The 16,452-nt window shown below is 41.0% G+C and overlaps 1 protein-coding gene across 2 annotated transcripts in view; it reads left to right on the forward strand.

Annotated features, from left to right (window-relative positions):
- Positions 1–16,452, forward strand: part of otud7a (OTU deubiquitinase 7A) — a 156,940-nt gene that overhangs the window by 73,442 nt on the left and 67,046 nt on the right. For both annotated transcript variants that reach the window (XM_048617176.1, XM_048617175.1), the window contains 2 exons: positions 3,842–4,012; positions 10,602–10,820. In XM_048617176.1, coding sequence (XP_048473133.1) covers positions 3,842–4,012; positions 10,602–10,820 — 390 coding nt within the window. The remainder of the gene's footprint in view (positions 1–3,841; positions 4,013–10,601; positions 10,821–16,452) is intronic.

Here is a 16,452-nt window from a genome sequence, read left to right on the forward strand (position 1 = left end):
TATTTAACATCAGCTCACTGATGTGATCAAATTTATTGAATTTGCTAGTAATTTTAAATTACTTGCCGTTTTCCCCAAGAAGCTTCATTGTTTTTAAATTTTCCTTTGTGGATTGTGCAGCATCTTAAACTGTTTGAGTTCTTAAGTGGAACTGCATTGGACTAACAGCATTTATTGCAATTAATCTATGCCAGTATTTATTCTCCACTTGAGTCTCTTATTCTTCCTCATTTACATGTGAGCAACTTAATTCCTTATTTGCTTCCTCTTAAATGCACCCATTCCCATGATTGCAAGTTCTGCTGTCATGACTGAACTGAGAAGAATGTACTGATAATCATACCCCACTGTTCCACAGGCCTTCACAAAACGTATAAAATCCCAGTTGGATGTCTAGGATGACGGCTTATCTGACTCTGAGTTGTTCAGAACAAAAACAATTCACACCAGGTTTCGTCATTAATAATAAAAAAAGCTGTTTATTGTAGTACATCTAACATTAACAAATAGCAGGGGGGAATAAAAAGACTACTAATCTAATACTATGCTACTTAAACTATATTCCTATAAAGACTGTCGGTTTGACATATTATTGGCAGAAAAAAAGACAGGGAGCAAAATTCTGAAGATCAAATGTCCACACTACAAAGGTGGGTTAAATTATCTCATACACCTCATTTTGACTTCAGCAATGATGACAAGCTGTTGTCTGTAAAGCAATGGTCATTTTTCATTTCAATGGTTGATCTGACAAACCGAAGAAAAAACCTATTAGAATTCTCTCTTCAAAACGTTATTTCACTCATCAGGAAAAGGGGGGGCAGTGGTGGGGAGAGGGGGAGGGAGAGAGAGAGAGAGAGATTTTCAGTTTTCCAAATCAAGGTGTCTCTACATTTATAGATTTGTAACAGACTGCAACTCAACCAATCCGAGGCTGTCATCAGGCAGTTTTTCTTTGTCTCAGAAACTCCTTAGACCATTATCTCTCTGTTACAATGTCACTGCTTCAAAAAAAACATTGTCTTACACAGCTAAAAATGTGTACCTGTATCATAGTCCAACATTCATTTCAGTTTACAGTTGAAAAGGAAAACAAAAATGTGCTCCCTTACAGTATATTCTCACCACACTCTGGGTAAAGAAGTTTTTCCTGGAATTGGGAATAAACAAATGATTCGAAAAGAAAATTAGATGACTATTTGAAGGGCTATGGGAGGAGTAAGACAAACTACATTGTTCTGCAACAAGCCAGTATGAACTTGATGGACCAAGTGGCCTCCTTTTGCATTAAAATTGATTTTATGACTTGACCTCTAATGCTGTATGACGTTAAGGTTGTTTGGGATTATTTTAAATAGAGTATCACTCTGTCCACTATTTCAATTTGATTTCATGCAATATCTCTGCTGTGTTTGGGTTGGGGGTGGGGGGTGGTGGGAGGAGGGAGGGAATAAACATACAGACATGGGCAATTTGTAGAAAATTATCAGTTTCTTAACTTATAGAGAGGATTGGGTGTTCACACTTGGTAGTTTTGAGTGTGAATTCTAGTATTGGAAGATGAAACAATCAAGCCTTCAATTTCTCTAAAATTAAACTAAATTTTGAGTAGGGTCGCAGCACAAGTATTTGCTGCATAAACATAAATCATAAAGGTGAATGCTCTTTAATGAATAATAGCACGTTTTCTCTTCAACAAAAGCAGTTTGATGTTCCAAAGATGATTCAGGGATGTTAATCTGAAGAACCTATAACGATAACTATATTCATAAACAATCTTTCTTCTAATCATGCTACAAGCTGCTTTAGGACAGATTTGATTGTTCCCTTTTAATTTGATTGTTGATTTTTTTTTTTATTGCTTCAATTTAGTCTACAAAAAACTGAATTGAACTCATGAGCTGGAGACAAGCATTAGTTCCCACCTAAGCAGCTCAGGCACTTAAATTCAGTTAAATAAATATACCTGGAATAAATGAAGCTAGTTTCAGTTGAGGTGACATGCAGATTCTAGATTGTTGTAAAATATCACCTGATTCACTAATGTCCTTTGAGGAAAGAAATCTGTCATTCATACCTGGTGTGGCTTATATGTAACTCCAGATCCTTGGCAACATAGTTGACTCTTAATTCTGCTGTAAAATGTCTAAGTAGCCATCAACAAGACAATGACTCCTCTTTGTTATCAGATTGCCTTGGCATGCAGCGAGCCAAGTTATGGTTTAACATATCCACATATTGAATGACATAGATGCGCTCTGAATGCTGAGCAATATGCTGTTATTGAAATGCCAGCTTCTTTTTATTGAAACGTTCTTCAAGTACCTCACACAATTATAGTAAATTTGATATTAAATCAAATTAAAATGATCATTGACATGAGGACGATGTCTTGTCTAGACATATATATTCAGTCTAGTTACTGAAGTTGATGCTTGCATTGAATATTAGTTTCAGCATTTACAATGTACTTAGGAATAGAAATTAGTTTAGAAAACAATTATTCTGCTTAGTTAGAATTGATTAATATTTTAAATGGTCTGAAGGAAGCTCTGCTGTGTTCCACAAACATGATACTAAAATGTAAATACAACTGGAAGTACAGATCAGCCGTGGCCTAATTGAATGGCAGAACAGGCTCAAGTGGCTGAATGGCTCACTCATGTTCCTTCTTCCCTACTTTTCACTACTTGTAAATGTGTCAAAGGCTTACGGCCAAAGGGAATACAAGGTTCACCAGCCTATATTAGTCTCAATCTGAAGTGCAATCTAATGCATTATCTCGACATTCAGGAGCATTGCTCAATGTGTTAAACCATTGGGATATCTCATGTTTCACAACTAAATAATTCTTCTGAAGTAGAGTCACTGTTATAATTTTATGCATAGCAACATTCAGTTTATAGATACTCGTTACTTGAGGAGTAAATATTGGCCAGCACAGTAGGAGAATTTTTCCGGTCTTTTTGAAAAGTAGCATGAAATCTTTAAAGTCCATCTGAGAGGACAGAGAACATTTTGCCCGCCATCCCAAAGACTATGGATTGCAGTTAATTAGCAAAACAACCCAAAGGGAAATGGAGAAGTTATTTAGCATTGTGACTCAATATGATCTAGAATATGCTGTCTGAAAAGCAGATTTAAGAGTAATTTTCAATAAGAAATTGGAAGTATACTTGAAAAGTACATTCTTGTGGAGTTTTGGTGAAAGAGATTGGAAATAGGACAAAATGGATATCTTTCAAAGCGCTTTTACTCAATGATGAACACAAAGCCTTGTCCTTTGTTGTAATAATCTGAAACAGAATGCACAACTTCCTCAGGACTACACTGAAATGTCAGCCCAAACTTTGTGCCCAAATCTCTGGAGTGGAGCTTGAACCCACAATCTTCTCTGAGGCAAGAGTGCTACCATTGAGCCAAGGCCACATGTGGAAGTTTTGAATGTCCAAATGTTCTGTACAGTACTGCACGGAACTCGGCAAATCATTGTCCAGTAGTGATATTGATTGATTATTATTACTTTGTTAATTATTTGATGAGCAGTTGCATCATCACAAATCTAAAAATGAGTTCCAAGTTTTAGATTTTTATTGCTTAGTGATCATACAACAAGTGTATATAACATTTTTTTCTAAATAGACTTCTAGAAATGTAATGAACAAATATTCCTATATTGATTTTATTTCTGAATTTGTTTTAAAATAGTGAATTTCATCCACAAAGCGTTTGGCTCCTAAATAAAGGAACATGGAGGGAAATCAGCTGATGGATTTCCCTTTAGAAATCATATTAGTCATACTTGGATAATAAGGCACAATGTACAATTTTACCTTCGTAGGTAAAAACTGGGATCTGAGTGCAGCACTGAATGACTTTGAACAACTTCGGCAAGTTCATACTGGGAACCTGCCTCATGTGTTCAACGAAAGAAGCTTGTACAAGCAGCAAGACAAAGAACTGTCCAACCAAATGAAAAAGTTTGAGCAGAGACAGGATGAGTTTTCTCAAGGTAATGTGTTTAGTTGTAGGCATGCAACATTCCTACAGGTCATAGAGATAAACAGCACGGAAACAGATCCTTCTGTCCAACTTGTCCATGCTGATCAGATATCCTAAATTAATCACGCCCCATTTGCCAACATTTGGCCCATATCTATCTAAATCCTACCTACTCATGTACCCATCCAGATGCCTTTTGAAATTTATAATTGTACCAGCCTCCTCCACTTCCTGTAGCAGCTCATTCCGTACATGCACTACCCAGTGCGTGAAAAAATTGCCCATCAGGTCCCCTTTATAACTTGTCCCGCCTTGCCTTAAACCTATGCTCTCTCTAGTTTTGGACCCTCTGGCGAAAAGATCTTGGCTAGTCACTCTATCCATGCCCTTCATGATTTTATAAACCTCTGTAAGGTCACCCCTCAGCCTCTGATGCTTCAGGGAAAATAGCCCCAGCCTATTCAACCTCTCCCTATAACTCAAACCCTCCACCCTAGCAACATCCTTGTAAATCTTTTCAAGTTTAACAGCATCTTTCTGATAGCATGGAGGCCAGAATTGAACGCAGTATTTCAAAAGTGTCCTATTATGCCACAACATGACATCCCAACCCCTACAATCAATGCGCTGACCAATAAAGGCAAACATACCAAACGCCACCTTCATTACCCTGTCGATCTTCAACTCCATCTTCAAGGAACTATGAACGTGTACCCCCAACGTCTCTTTGCTTAGCAATACTGTCCAGGGCCCTACCATTAAGTGTGTAAATCCTGCCCTGGTTTGCCTTACCAAAATGCAACACCTCACACGTTTAGCTAAATTAAACTCCATCTGCCACTCCTTGGCCCATCAACTCATCTGATCAAGGTCCCATTGTACTTTGAGATGACCTTCTTCACTGTCCACCATACCACCAATTTTGGTGTCATCTGCAAACTTACTAACATTCCTGCTATATTCAGTCCAAATCATTTATGTAAATGTCAAAAAGCAGTGGACCCAGCACCGATCCTTGTGGCACGCTGCTGGTCGAAGACCTCCAGTCCGATAAACTACCCTCTTCACAACCACCCTCCTACCTTCAAGGCAATTTTGTATCCAAATGGCTAGCTCCGCTGGATCCCATATGTTCTAACCTTGCTAATTAGAGTCATACAGCATAGAAACAGAACCTTCGGTCCAACTCATCCATGCCGAACAGGTTTCCCAAACTAAACTAGACCTATTTGCCTACATTTGGCTCATATTCCTCTAAACCTTTCCTGTTCATGTATTTTGAATCAATATAAAAATATTGCTTTACCTGCAGTATAGTTATTTACATGTGTAGTTACAAAATAGAACAAAAAAAGTTCTGTACTTATGCCGAGATATTGACATCTAAAGGGCCTAAACTCAAAACAGCCTATCTTTTACTGTGTCATATTATAACAAGTGCCATTGTTGAAAAGTGCTGACAATGTACTGGTTTCCCCAACTGGGGCTTGAGGACAGCTCTAAATGACCTGGCAACTTAAATAAGTTTGCATATGAACTTGACATCATTGTTAATCAGAAACCTATCTACTTTAAATAGCCTCAGCTTCCTCTGAGTGAACAAATTCTTCTTATCTTGTTTCTAAATTATATTCCTGCGTTATACCAGATTCCCACACAAGCGAAACATTTTTCCTGCATTTATCCTGTCTATTCCTTTTAAGTAATGTGTTCACTGAAAACAGACGAAGCTTTGGAAGAATATCGGGAAAGTAGGACCAATTTAAAATGAGGAATTAAGAGGGCTAAAAGGGGTCATGAAATATCTTTAGCAAACAAGGTTAAGGAAAATCCCAAAGCCTTTTATTCATACATAAGGAGCAAGAAGGTAACGAGAGAAAGGATTGGCCCACTCAAGGACAAAGGAAGAAAGTTATGCGAGGAGTCAGAGAAAATGAGTGAGATTCTTAATGAGTACTTTGCATCGGTATTCACTGAGGAGAGGGACATGACGGATGTTGAGGTTAGGGATAGATGTTTGATTACTCTAGGTCATGTCGGCATAAGGAGGGGCGAAGTGTTGGGTATTCCAAAAGGCATTAGGGTGTACAAGTCCCCAGGTCCGGATGGGATCTATCCCAGGTTACTGAGGGATGCGAGGGAGGAAATAGCTGGGGCCTTAACAGATATCTTTGCAGCATCCTTGAGCATGGGTGAGGTCCCGGAGGAGTGGAGAATTTCTAATGTTGTCCCCTTGTTTAAGAAGGGTAGCAAGGATAATCCAGGTAATTATAGACCGGTGAGCCTGACGTCAGTGGTGGGGAAGCTGCTGGAGAAGATACTGAGGGATAGGATCTATTTACATTTGGAAGAAAATGGGCTTATTAGTGATGGGCAGCATGGTTTTGTCCAGGGAAGGTCATGTCTTACCAACTTGATAGAATTCTTTGAGGCAGTGACAAAGTTGATAGATGAGGGAAGGGCTGTGGATGTCATATGCATGGACTTCAGTAAGGCGTTTGATAAGGTTCCCCATGGTAGGCTGATGGAGAAAGTGAAGTCGCATGGGGTCCAGGGTGTACTAGCTAGATGGATAGAGAACTGGCTGGGCAACAGGAGACAGAGAGTTGTAGTGGAAGGGAGTTTCTCAAAATGGAGAACTGTGACCAGTGGTGTTCCACAGGGATCCGTGTTGGGACCACTGTTGTTTGTGATACACATAAATGATCTGGAGGAAGGTATAGATGGTCTGATTAGCAAGTTTGCAGATGACACTAAGATTGGTGGAGTAGCAGGTAGTGAAGGGGGATGTCGGTGAATGCAGCAGAATATAGATAGATTGGAGAGTTGGGCGGAGAAATGGCAGATGGAGTTCAATCCAGGCAAATACGAGGTGATGCATTTTGGAAGATCCAATTCAAGAGCGAACTATACGGTAAATGGAAAAGCCCTGGGGAAAATTGATGCACAGAGAGATCTGGGTGTTCAGGTCCACTGTACCCTGAAGGTGGCAACGCAGGTGGATAGAGGGGTCAAGAAGGCATACAACATGCTTTCATTCATCGGACAGGGTATTGAGTACAAGAGTTGGCAGGTCATGTTGCAGTTGTATAGGACTTTGGTTCGACCACATTTGGAATACTGCATACAGTTCTGGTCGCCACATTGCCAAAAGGATGTGGATGCTTTGGAGAGGGTGCAGAGGAGATTCACCAGGATGTTGCCTGGTATGGAGGGCACTAGCTATGAAGAGAGGTTGAGTAGATTAGGATTATTTACATTAGAAAGACGGAGGTTGAGGGGGGACCTGATTGAGGTCTACAAAATCATGAGAGGTAATAGACAGGGTGGATAGCAAAAAGCTTTTTCCCCAGAGTGGGGCACTCAATTACTAGGGGTCAAGATTTCAAGGTGAGAGGGGAAAAGTTTAAGGGCGATATGCATGGAAAGTTCTTTACGCGGAGGGTGGTGGGTGCCTGCAATGTGTTGCCAGCAGAGGTGGTAGAGGCGGACACGATAGCATCATTTAAGATGTATCTTGACAGATACATGAATGGGCAGGGAGCAGAGGGATACAGATCCTTGGAAAATAGGTGACAGGTTTAGATAGAAGATCTGGATTGGCGCAGGCTCGGAGGGCCGAAGGGCCTGTTCCTGTGCTGTAATTTTCTTTGTTCTTTGTTCTTTGTAATTTGTAGGTTTCAATTAAATCACCTCAGAGAGGAAGAAAATGAAGGGAAGAGATTTTGCAAAATATGCTCCCCTTCCCCAGTCCCTCAGCTGGCAGGCAGACTAATGTGCAGGTGCGGTGTGACCCATTTATCCCAACTGTCTGCTTTCTGTTAGTTAGTCAGCCCTCTTTCCAAGCTAATAATAACCCCAACCTCATATGATCTTACCTTGAGTATTAGCCTTTTGTACAGCACTTTACCAAATGCCTCTGGAAACCCAGATATACTATATGATCTCCAATATCCATTTTACTTGTTATATCTTCAAAGAACTCAAGCAAATTCGTCAAACACCATTTACTTTTCATGAAAGAATGGTGACTGTGATTGTGTTTTGTCTTTGCAAATTTCCTGTTATTACTTGCTGGTCTTATAGTTCCCTCCTCTCTGTCTCCCTACCTTTTTGAGTAAGGGCATCATATTAGCATTTTTTCAATCCACTGGAACCTTTCTTCCTTCCAGGGAATTTTGGAATATAATACCATGGAACCATTATCCCTGCTGCCACTTCCTTCAAGATTCTGTGATCCAGGTTATTGAGTCCTGGAAACCTGTCTGCTTTCAATCTCAATAGTTTGCCCAGTACTTTTTTCCCTAGTGAAGATTGTTCTAAATTTCTCCCTTTCTATAACCTCTGCATGACCTAATGGTGTGGTACTAGTGTTCTCCGGTGTGAAAACTGAGGCAAAATATTGACTGTTCCCCACTGTGTACCCTATTCTTAACTCTTCAGTCTCATCCTTCAATGGGCCAACATTCACTTTAGCTACTCTCTTCCCTTATATATGCTTAAAGAAGCTTTTGCTGTCCATTTTTGTATTTTGCACTAGTTTTCTTCCAAAATTTTACCTCTGCTCTTTTAATTACTTTTTAAAGTAACTCTTGGTTAATCTTTCCTAATATAAAACATTCTTAAAGTATTGGCAAAGATCTGTAGCTTGGGTTGTGGATAAGGCTGTTGACTTGCTCACCGAGCTGGCTTGTTTTTGTTTAGACGTTTTGTCACCATGCTAGGTGACATCAGTGGAGCCTCCGATGAAGCGATGTTATTCTACTCCGCTTGGAATTATACTGTTATGGTGAGTACTGTCATTTCCAGTTTTGATCTGTATGGGTTTATACATGGGGTCCAATTCTGCATGTTTGTCCCTGTTAAGTAACCATTGTAGCCAAAGCCAAATATAGACACGCACGGGAATCCGTAGAGGCATGGCTGTCCACCCGTACTTCAATCAACAAACATATAGAATTGGACCCCATATACAAACTCACATAGATCAAAACCAGAAATGACGCTACTCACCATTACAGACCGGACAGTATAAATTCCAAGCGGAGTAGAATAACATCGCTTCATCGGAGGCTCCACTGATGTCATCTAGAATGGTGGCGAAATGTCTGAACAAAAACAAGCCAGCTCGGTGAGCAAGTCAACAACCTCATAAAACATCACTGTATAAAATATATGTAGCAACTCATGTGGACCAAACTACCTTTAAAATCTCCTATTTATTTCAAAACCCCCTTCCCCTCCCCCTTTTCTGATGAAGGGTCTAGGCCCGAAACGTCAGCCTCTCTGCTCCTATGATGCTGCTTGGCCTGCTGTGTTCATCCAGCCCTGCACCTTGTTGTCTCGGATTCTCCAGCATCTGCAGTTCCTACTATCTCTTACCTTTAAAATCTGCTGTTCCACTGTTTTTTGTCACAAATTGCCTATAAAAGTTTTTCTGCAAAAATATAATAACATTAAGAACATAAGAACTAGGAGCAGGAGTTGGCCGTCTGGCCCTTCGAGCCTGCTCCGCCATTCAATAAGATCATGGCTGATCTTTTTGTGGACTCAGATCCACTTACCCGCGTTCTCACCGTATCCCTTAATTCCTTTATTGTTCAAAATAATATCTATGTTTTTTTAAAAATGTTTACTGAAGTAGCGTCAACTACTTCACTGGGCAAGGAATTCCATAGATTAACAACCCTCTGGGTGAAGAAATTCCTTCTCAATTCAGTCCTAAATCTGCTCCCTCTAATCTTGAGGCTATGCCCTCTTGTCCTAGCTTCACCTGCCAGTGGAAACATCCTCTCTACTTCTATCTTATCTACTCCCTTCATAATTTTATATGTTTCTATAAGATCCCCCCTCAATCTTCAAACCCACATAATCTACTGTGCTGACAGTTTTGTGTTTGTGCAGGTGTGATTGGACTTAAAATCAAGACTTTACACTGCCATCACAGTGGTCTAACTAATATTTTTAACGTAGAATTTGGTTGCAGAGGATGGATATGTGTTACCACTCTGACTTTCAGTGCTGAAGACCAGAGTATTGAGAATGCCTTTTTCATTAAAATTCAAAGTCACAGGAAAAACATCCTGTTTTTTAAAAACGTATAAAAGTTTAATACATGACTCTCCCTTTGCAGATATACAGATTAATTTTCCCTCCAATATTTAAAAATACTGATCTAGTTACTTTTATCTTGTGTTATGTGAAATGTCTGGGTGCAAAAAGAGAAGTTTGAATATATGTGTTGTGTTATGTACAGGATACATCCTGATTTTTTTTCTCTCTATTCACTTCACTTGATATCAGATTTAAGTTGTTCATGAACTGACATTTACAAACACTTTAAACATCATATCAAAACTGTACTTTTAAAATATTTGCACACGAGTGATAGTGAATATTTTATGTTTATCATGAAGGGAAAAATTGCATTTTTAACTATTTTTTGTTTTATGGGATAATTCCTTGCAAATGCTGTTCTGTGAAATTCAGATTTGCATTTTTACTTTCTGTATGTTGCACTATAATCAATTTGCTGATTCTTGGTATTTTCTACCCACCAAGATTTTGCATCATCATAGTACTTTATAATTTTTTTTCAGAAAAACGCCTCTCACGAGGAATTTCTCATGCAAGTTCAGCCATAGTGTCCCTCGCTCGATCACAGGTAGCAAATGAATGCACTAATGAGCAGTTTCCTTTAGAGATGCCCATTTATACATTCCAGCTGCCAGATTTAAATGTGTACAGTGAAGATTTCCGAAGCTTTATTGAACGGGATTTGATTGAACAGTCGACGATGGTAGCCTTGGAACAGGCAGGTGAGAAAATATTTCAAATTGTCTAGAATTGTGACAGTTATCAATTCACATGAGATGCTGGTGATTTTTCAAGAAAGTTTGGAAATGACTAGGTGCTGGGAGCATTACTACTTAGCATACACATGAATGAGTTGAACCCAAATTAGCTCTATGGGTAACAAAATAATCATGCCTCAGGCGTCAAGAATGTGTAAATTGTGTAGATCAGTTGGGCTGAATACTGTTTCTAAGCATTAAATTTCAAGTTCAACCAAGATCATAGCGCATCTATAAGAATTTTTAATGTTTGACGAGCTACACGGTCATTTACTGTATAAAAGAGGCCAGTCAGCCCTTTAATACTGCTGGCTATCCATGGACCAGTTAGTCTGATTCTCTGGCTCTATCCCTGTAGCCTGCAAATTTATTTTTTTAAGTATTCGTTCATGGAATGAATTTATTGCCCATTCCTAATTGCCCAGAGGGCAGCTAAGAGTCAACCATACTGCTGTAGGTCTGGAGTCACATGTAGGCCAGACAAGGTAAGGATATCAGTTTCCTTCCCTGAAGGACATTAGTGAATCAAATGGGTTTTTCCTGACAATTGACTTCATTAGACGCTTAATTCCTGACTTTTATTGAATTCAAATTCCACTGGTTGCTGGGGTCCCCACGACATTACCCGAGACTCTTAGTCCAGCAATAATACCAATAGGCCATCACCTCACCTTAAAGTGGAAGCTGGCAGCGGTGGGATTTGAGCCCATTGCCTCTACAGAGACTAGAACTTGAGTTCAGTGCCTTGGACCATTTGGGCAGCCTACTACAGACCTAGAGTCCTTCAAGTGTCCATCTAATTTCCTTTTAAAATCAGTGCAGCACAGTGGTTAGCACTGCTGCCTTACAGCTCCAGGGACCTGGGTTCGATTCTACCCTTGAGCAACTGTCTGTGTGGAGTTTGCACTTTCTCTCTGTTTCTGCTCCAGGTGCCCTGGTTTCTCCCCACAGCCCAAAGGTGCAGGTTATGTGGACTGGCCACGCTAGATTGCCCGTAGCGTCCAGGGATTAGCAATGGGAATGCAGAGTTACAGGGTTTAGGTGGGGTCTGGGTGGAATGTGCTTTGGAGGTCAATGTGACTTGATGGGCTGAATGGCCTGATTCCATACAGATGGGATTCTATGATCATTGATTTGCCTCTGCTTCCACGATTTTTGTGGGAATTACCACATAATATAAAAAGTTCTTTGTCAGATCTCTCCGAATCTGGTGCTCTAAACCCAGTCTTCCCTTTTTTCTCTTATCCAAACATGCTATAACCTTGTACATATTTATAAAAAATTCCCTTGACCTCATTTGTTCCAAGCAATTTCAGTTTCTCCAAATTAACCTTTTTTTAAACTCCTATTCCCCCAATCCTGGAACCATTCCATCCCCAGTATCCATTGCCAATATTATGGTGATGAGATAAATGTAATATCCTTAAATGTAGCCTAATCAGAGACTTGCAGGAGATCAACATAACTTCCCTGCCTTTGAACTAAACACCTCTTTTTGTGAAACACAAGATACTTTGCAAACCATGCTCAATATTTCTTGCCACCTTTAAAGATCCATCTATGCACGTACACCCCAGGTCCCTCTTTTTTTCCCTGTACACTCTATAAAACGGTGCCATGTAGTCTCTGTTGCTTCTCTGTCATCTTCACAAGATGTATGACTTCACATTTCCAGGTATTAAATGCCATCAGCCCCTTGTTTATCCATTCTTCTACCCTAGCTATGTCCGGATGCAGTCAATTTGTATTATCTTCACTGTTACCACTTCTCCAAATTTGGTATCATTGTTATGTTTTGAGGATTTGGATAAATAACATTTACTATATGTCCAGGACATTCGGATAGCTTCTTTGGGAGAATGGGAAAAGAGACTGGCAATAATAAATTATTTTCTTTATCAATTATGAAATTTAAGTAAGAACTGAAAACCGGCCAAAAGTGATGCTCCATATTTTAATGTCCTGAGAGAAAGCAAAGTAACTTATGAAATATTTGGATTGCTGAAAAAAAAATATTCATACGTGGATAGAGATAGCAGGAACTGCCGATGCTGGAGAATCTGATATATCAAGGTGTAGAGCTGGATGAACACAGCAGGCCAAGCAGCATCAGAGGAGCAGGAAAGCTGACGTTTCAGGTCTAGACCCTTCCTCAGAAATGGGGGAGGGGAAGGGGATTCTGAAATAAATAGGGAGAGAGGGGGAGGCGGATAGATAAAGGAGAAGATAGGTGGAGAGGAGACAGACAGGTCAAAGAGGCGGAGTTGGAGCCAGTAAAGGTGAGTTTAGGTGGGGAGTTAGGGAGGGGATAGGTCAGTCCAGGGAGGACGGACAGGTCAAAGAGGCGGGATGAGGTTGGTAGGTAGGAGATGGGGATGGGGCTTGAGGTGGGATGAGGGAGGAGGGGATAGGTGGGAGGAAGGACAGGTTAGGGAGGAGGGGACGAGCTGGACTGGTTTTGGGATGCGGTCGGGAGAGGGGAGATTTTGAAGCTTGTGAAGTCCACATTGATACCATTGGGCTGCAGGGTTCCCAAGCGGAATATGAGGTGCTGTTCCTGCAACCTTCGGGCGGCATCGTTGTGGCACTGCAGGAGGCCCAGGATGGACAAGTCGTCCAAGCAGTGAGAGGGGGAGTTGAAATGGTTTGCGACTGGGAGGTGCAGATGTTTGTCGCAAACCAAGCGTAGGTGTTCCACAAAGCGGTCCCCAAGCCTCCGCTTGGTTTCCCCGATGTAAAGGAGGCCACATTGGGAACAGCGGATACAGTATACCACATTAGCAGATGTGCAAGTGAACATCTGTTTGAGGTAGAAGGTCTTCTTGGGGCCTGAGATGGGGGTAAGGGGTGATGTGTAGGGGCAGGTGTAGCACTTCCTGCGGTTGCAGGGAAAAGTGCTGGCGTTGGTGGGGCTGGAGGGGAGTGTGGAGCGGACAAGGGAGTCACGGAGAGAGTGGTCCCTCCGTAAAGCAGATAAGGGTGGGGAGGGAAAAATGTCTTTGGTAGTGGGGTCAGATTTCAGATGGCGGAAGTGTCGGAGGATGATGTGTTGGATCCGGAGGTTGGTGGGGTGGTACGTGAGGACGAGGGGGATTCTGTTTTGGTTGTTATTGCGGGTAGGGGGTATGAGGGATGAGTTGCGGGAGATGCAAGAGACACGGTCAAGGGCGTTTTCAACTACTGTGGAGAGGAAATTGCGGACCTTGAAAAATGAGGACATCTGGGATGTCCGGGAGTGGAATGCCTCACCTTGGGAGCAGATGCTGCAGAGGCGAAGGAATTGGGAATAGGGGAAGGCATTTTTGCAGGAAGGTGGGTGGGAGGAGGTGTATTCTAGGTAGCTGTGGGAGTCGGTAGGCTTGAAATGGATATCGGTTTCCAGGTGGTTGCCAGAGATGGAGACAGAGAGGTCCAGGAAGGAGAGGGAGGTATCAGAGATGGTCCAAGTGAACTTAAGGTTGGGGTGGAACGTGTTAGTGAAGTGGATGAACTGTTCGAGCTCCTCGTGGGAGCACGAGGCGACTTCACAAGCTTCAAAATCTCCCCTCTCCCGACCGCATCCCAAAACCAGTCCAGCTCGTCCCCGCCTCCCTAACCTGTCCTTCCTCCCACCTCTCCACTCCTCCCACCTCAAGCCCCACCCCCATCTCCTACCTACCAACCTCATCCCGCCTCTTTGACCTGTCCGTCCTCCCTGGACTGACCTATCCCCTCCCTAACTCCCCACCTAAACTCACCTTTACTGGCTCCATCCCCGCCTCTTTGACCTGTCTGTCTCCTCTCCACCTAGCTTCTCCTTTATCTATGCGCCTCCCCCTCTCTCCCTATTTATTTCAGAATCCCCTTCCCTTCCCCCATTTCTGAGGAAGGGTCTAGACCCGAAATGTCAGCTTTCCTGCTCCTCTGATGCTGCTTGGCCTGCTGTGTTCATCCAGCTCTACACCTTGTTATATAATATCCATACGTATTTTCTTTAAGAAAACACCTCCTGAATGTTTGCTGTACCTTTTTCACTAACTTCTTGTTAGTTATCCATAGTCCAATACTTTGTGTAAAACCATGCTTGCTACAAATTTAAAAACTGAAATTAAGTTCTGGTTTTGCAGCACTTAAATATCATTCAGGATTTTATTTAAAATCCCTTCTGAAGTTGCATGTTAAAATGAAGTGCCAAATCAAATCAATCAAAACTGGTTATGATTTTCAATTGTATGATTAGTAAATTATAAAATTTTTAAGGTCAAAGCAAAAATTTGTAGTTGTGGATGTAGTTGTTAGCTCACCGAGCCAGTTGTTCTGTGGCAGGCAAACATTTTGTTACCCTTTTAGGCAATATCATCAGTGCGACCTCTAATTGAAATGTTGGTGTTCTGCTTCCTTCTGGATTTATATGATCCTCTGGTGTGATGGTCTTGTCACTTCCGGTTCTGTTGTTTTAGCAGTGGTCTGTATATGCAATCTATTTCTATGTGTTTATTAATGGAAGAAATAGACCCTATATACAGATTGCTGTTAAAACAACAGAACCAGAAGCGACAAGAGCATCACACCAGAGGATCATATAAATCCGAAAGGAAGCAGAACACCAACGCTTCGATTGGAGGTTGCGCTGAAGATGTTGCCTCGGAGGATAACAAAACGTTTGCACACCATAGAACAACCAGCTCAGCGAGCTAACGAACGACTGAATTATAAAATAAACAGAAGTCTTTACATTAAGGTGAGAAATCAAAACCTCATACCAGCTTGCCAGGATTCTGTAGCTAGTCCTGCAAATTCAACACTTTTTGACTAGTGTTCCTCGATTAATTTCTTTCAAGAGTGTGAATGTGAAAATTACATAATCCCAAGGAAGATTATGAATATTTAGCTCCAGTGTTCAAAGAAATTTCTGCCAATTTTTAAAAAGGAAATTTAGAATTTGATGCCATTTTTAATCATTAGAAATATACTTTATAAAAAATATTGGACCAGGGATGACTGACAATTTCATACAGAAAAAGCCAGAACAAATATTCAGCAGACATTTTCTTAAGGTAAATATATTCCTGTTTCAGCTGTCTATATCATCCTGTCACCTAATGTTTTCCTCCTTGTTATTAACCACAACCTTTTTTGTCATCTACAAAATTACTGATCAAACATCTGACGTTGACTAGATCATTAACTTACTGTACACCACAGATGGAAAGTGACCAGCGCTGAATCTTGCCATGTGGCACTGTCTTTCAGCCATAAAAATGTCCTTTGACCATCATCCTCTGCCTCCTTCAACTGAGCCTAATTTGAAGCCAATTGCTTTGAATCCCAAGGACTGTTACCTTCTTGATCTCTCTCCCAAAAGCCCTTACCGAAGTCCATGTAGTTTGTATCCATTGCGCTATTCTCATCCATGCAACTTCTCAGAAAATGCATTCAGATCTGTTAGACATGATCTCCCTCTGACAAAGTCACACTAACTATCCTTAATTAATCTTTTCTTCTCCAAGTGCAGATTAAGTTTGTTCCTCAGAATTTTTTTCAGTATTTTCTGTATCACTGATGTCAGATTTACTGACCTAGCTTAGTTCCCTGGCTTGTCCCTACCATTCTTCTT

This window comes from Rhincodon typus, chromosome 36 (genome assembly GCF_021869965.1).
Source record: "Rhincodon typus isolate 14 chromosome 36, sRhiTyp1.1, whole genome shotgun sequence".
Lineage (NCBI taxonomy): Eukaryota > Metazoa > Chordata > Chondrichthyes > Orectolobiformes > Rhincodontidae > Rhincodon > Rhincodon typus.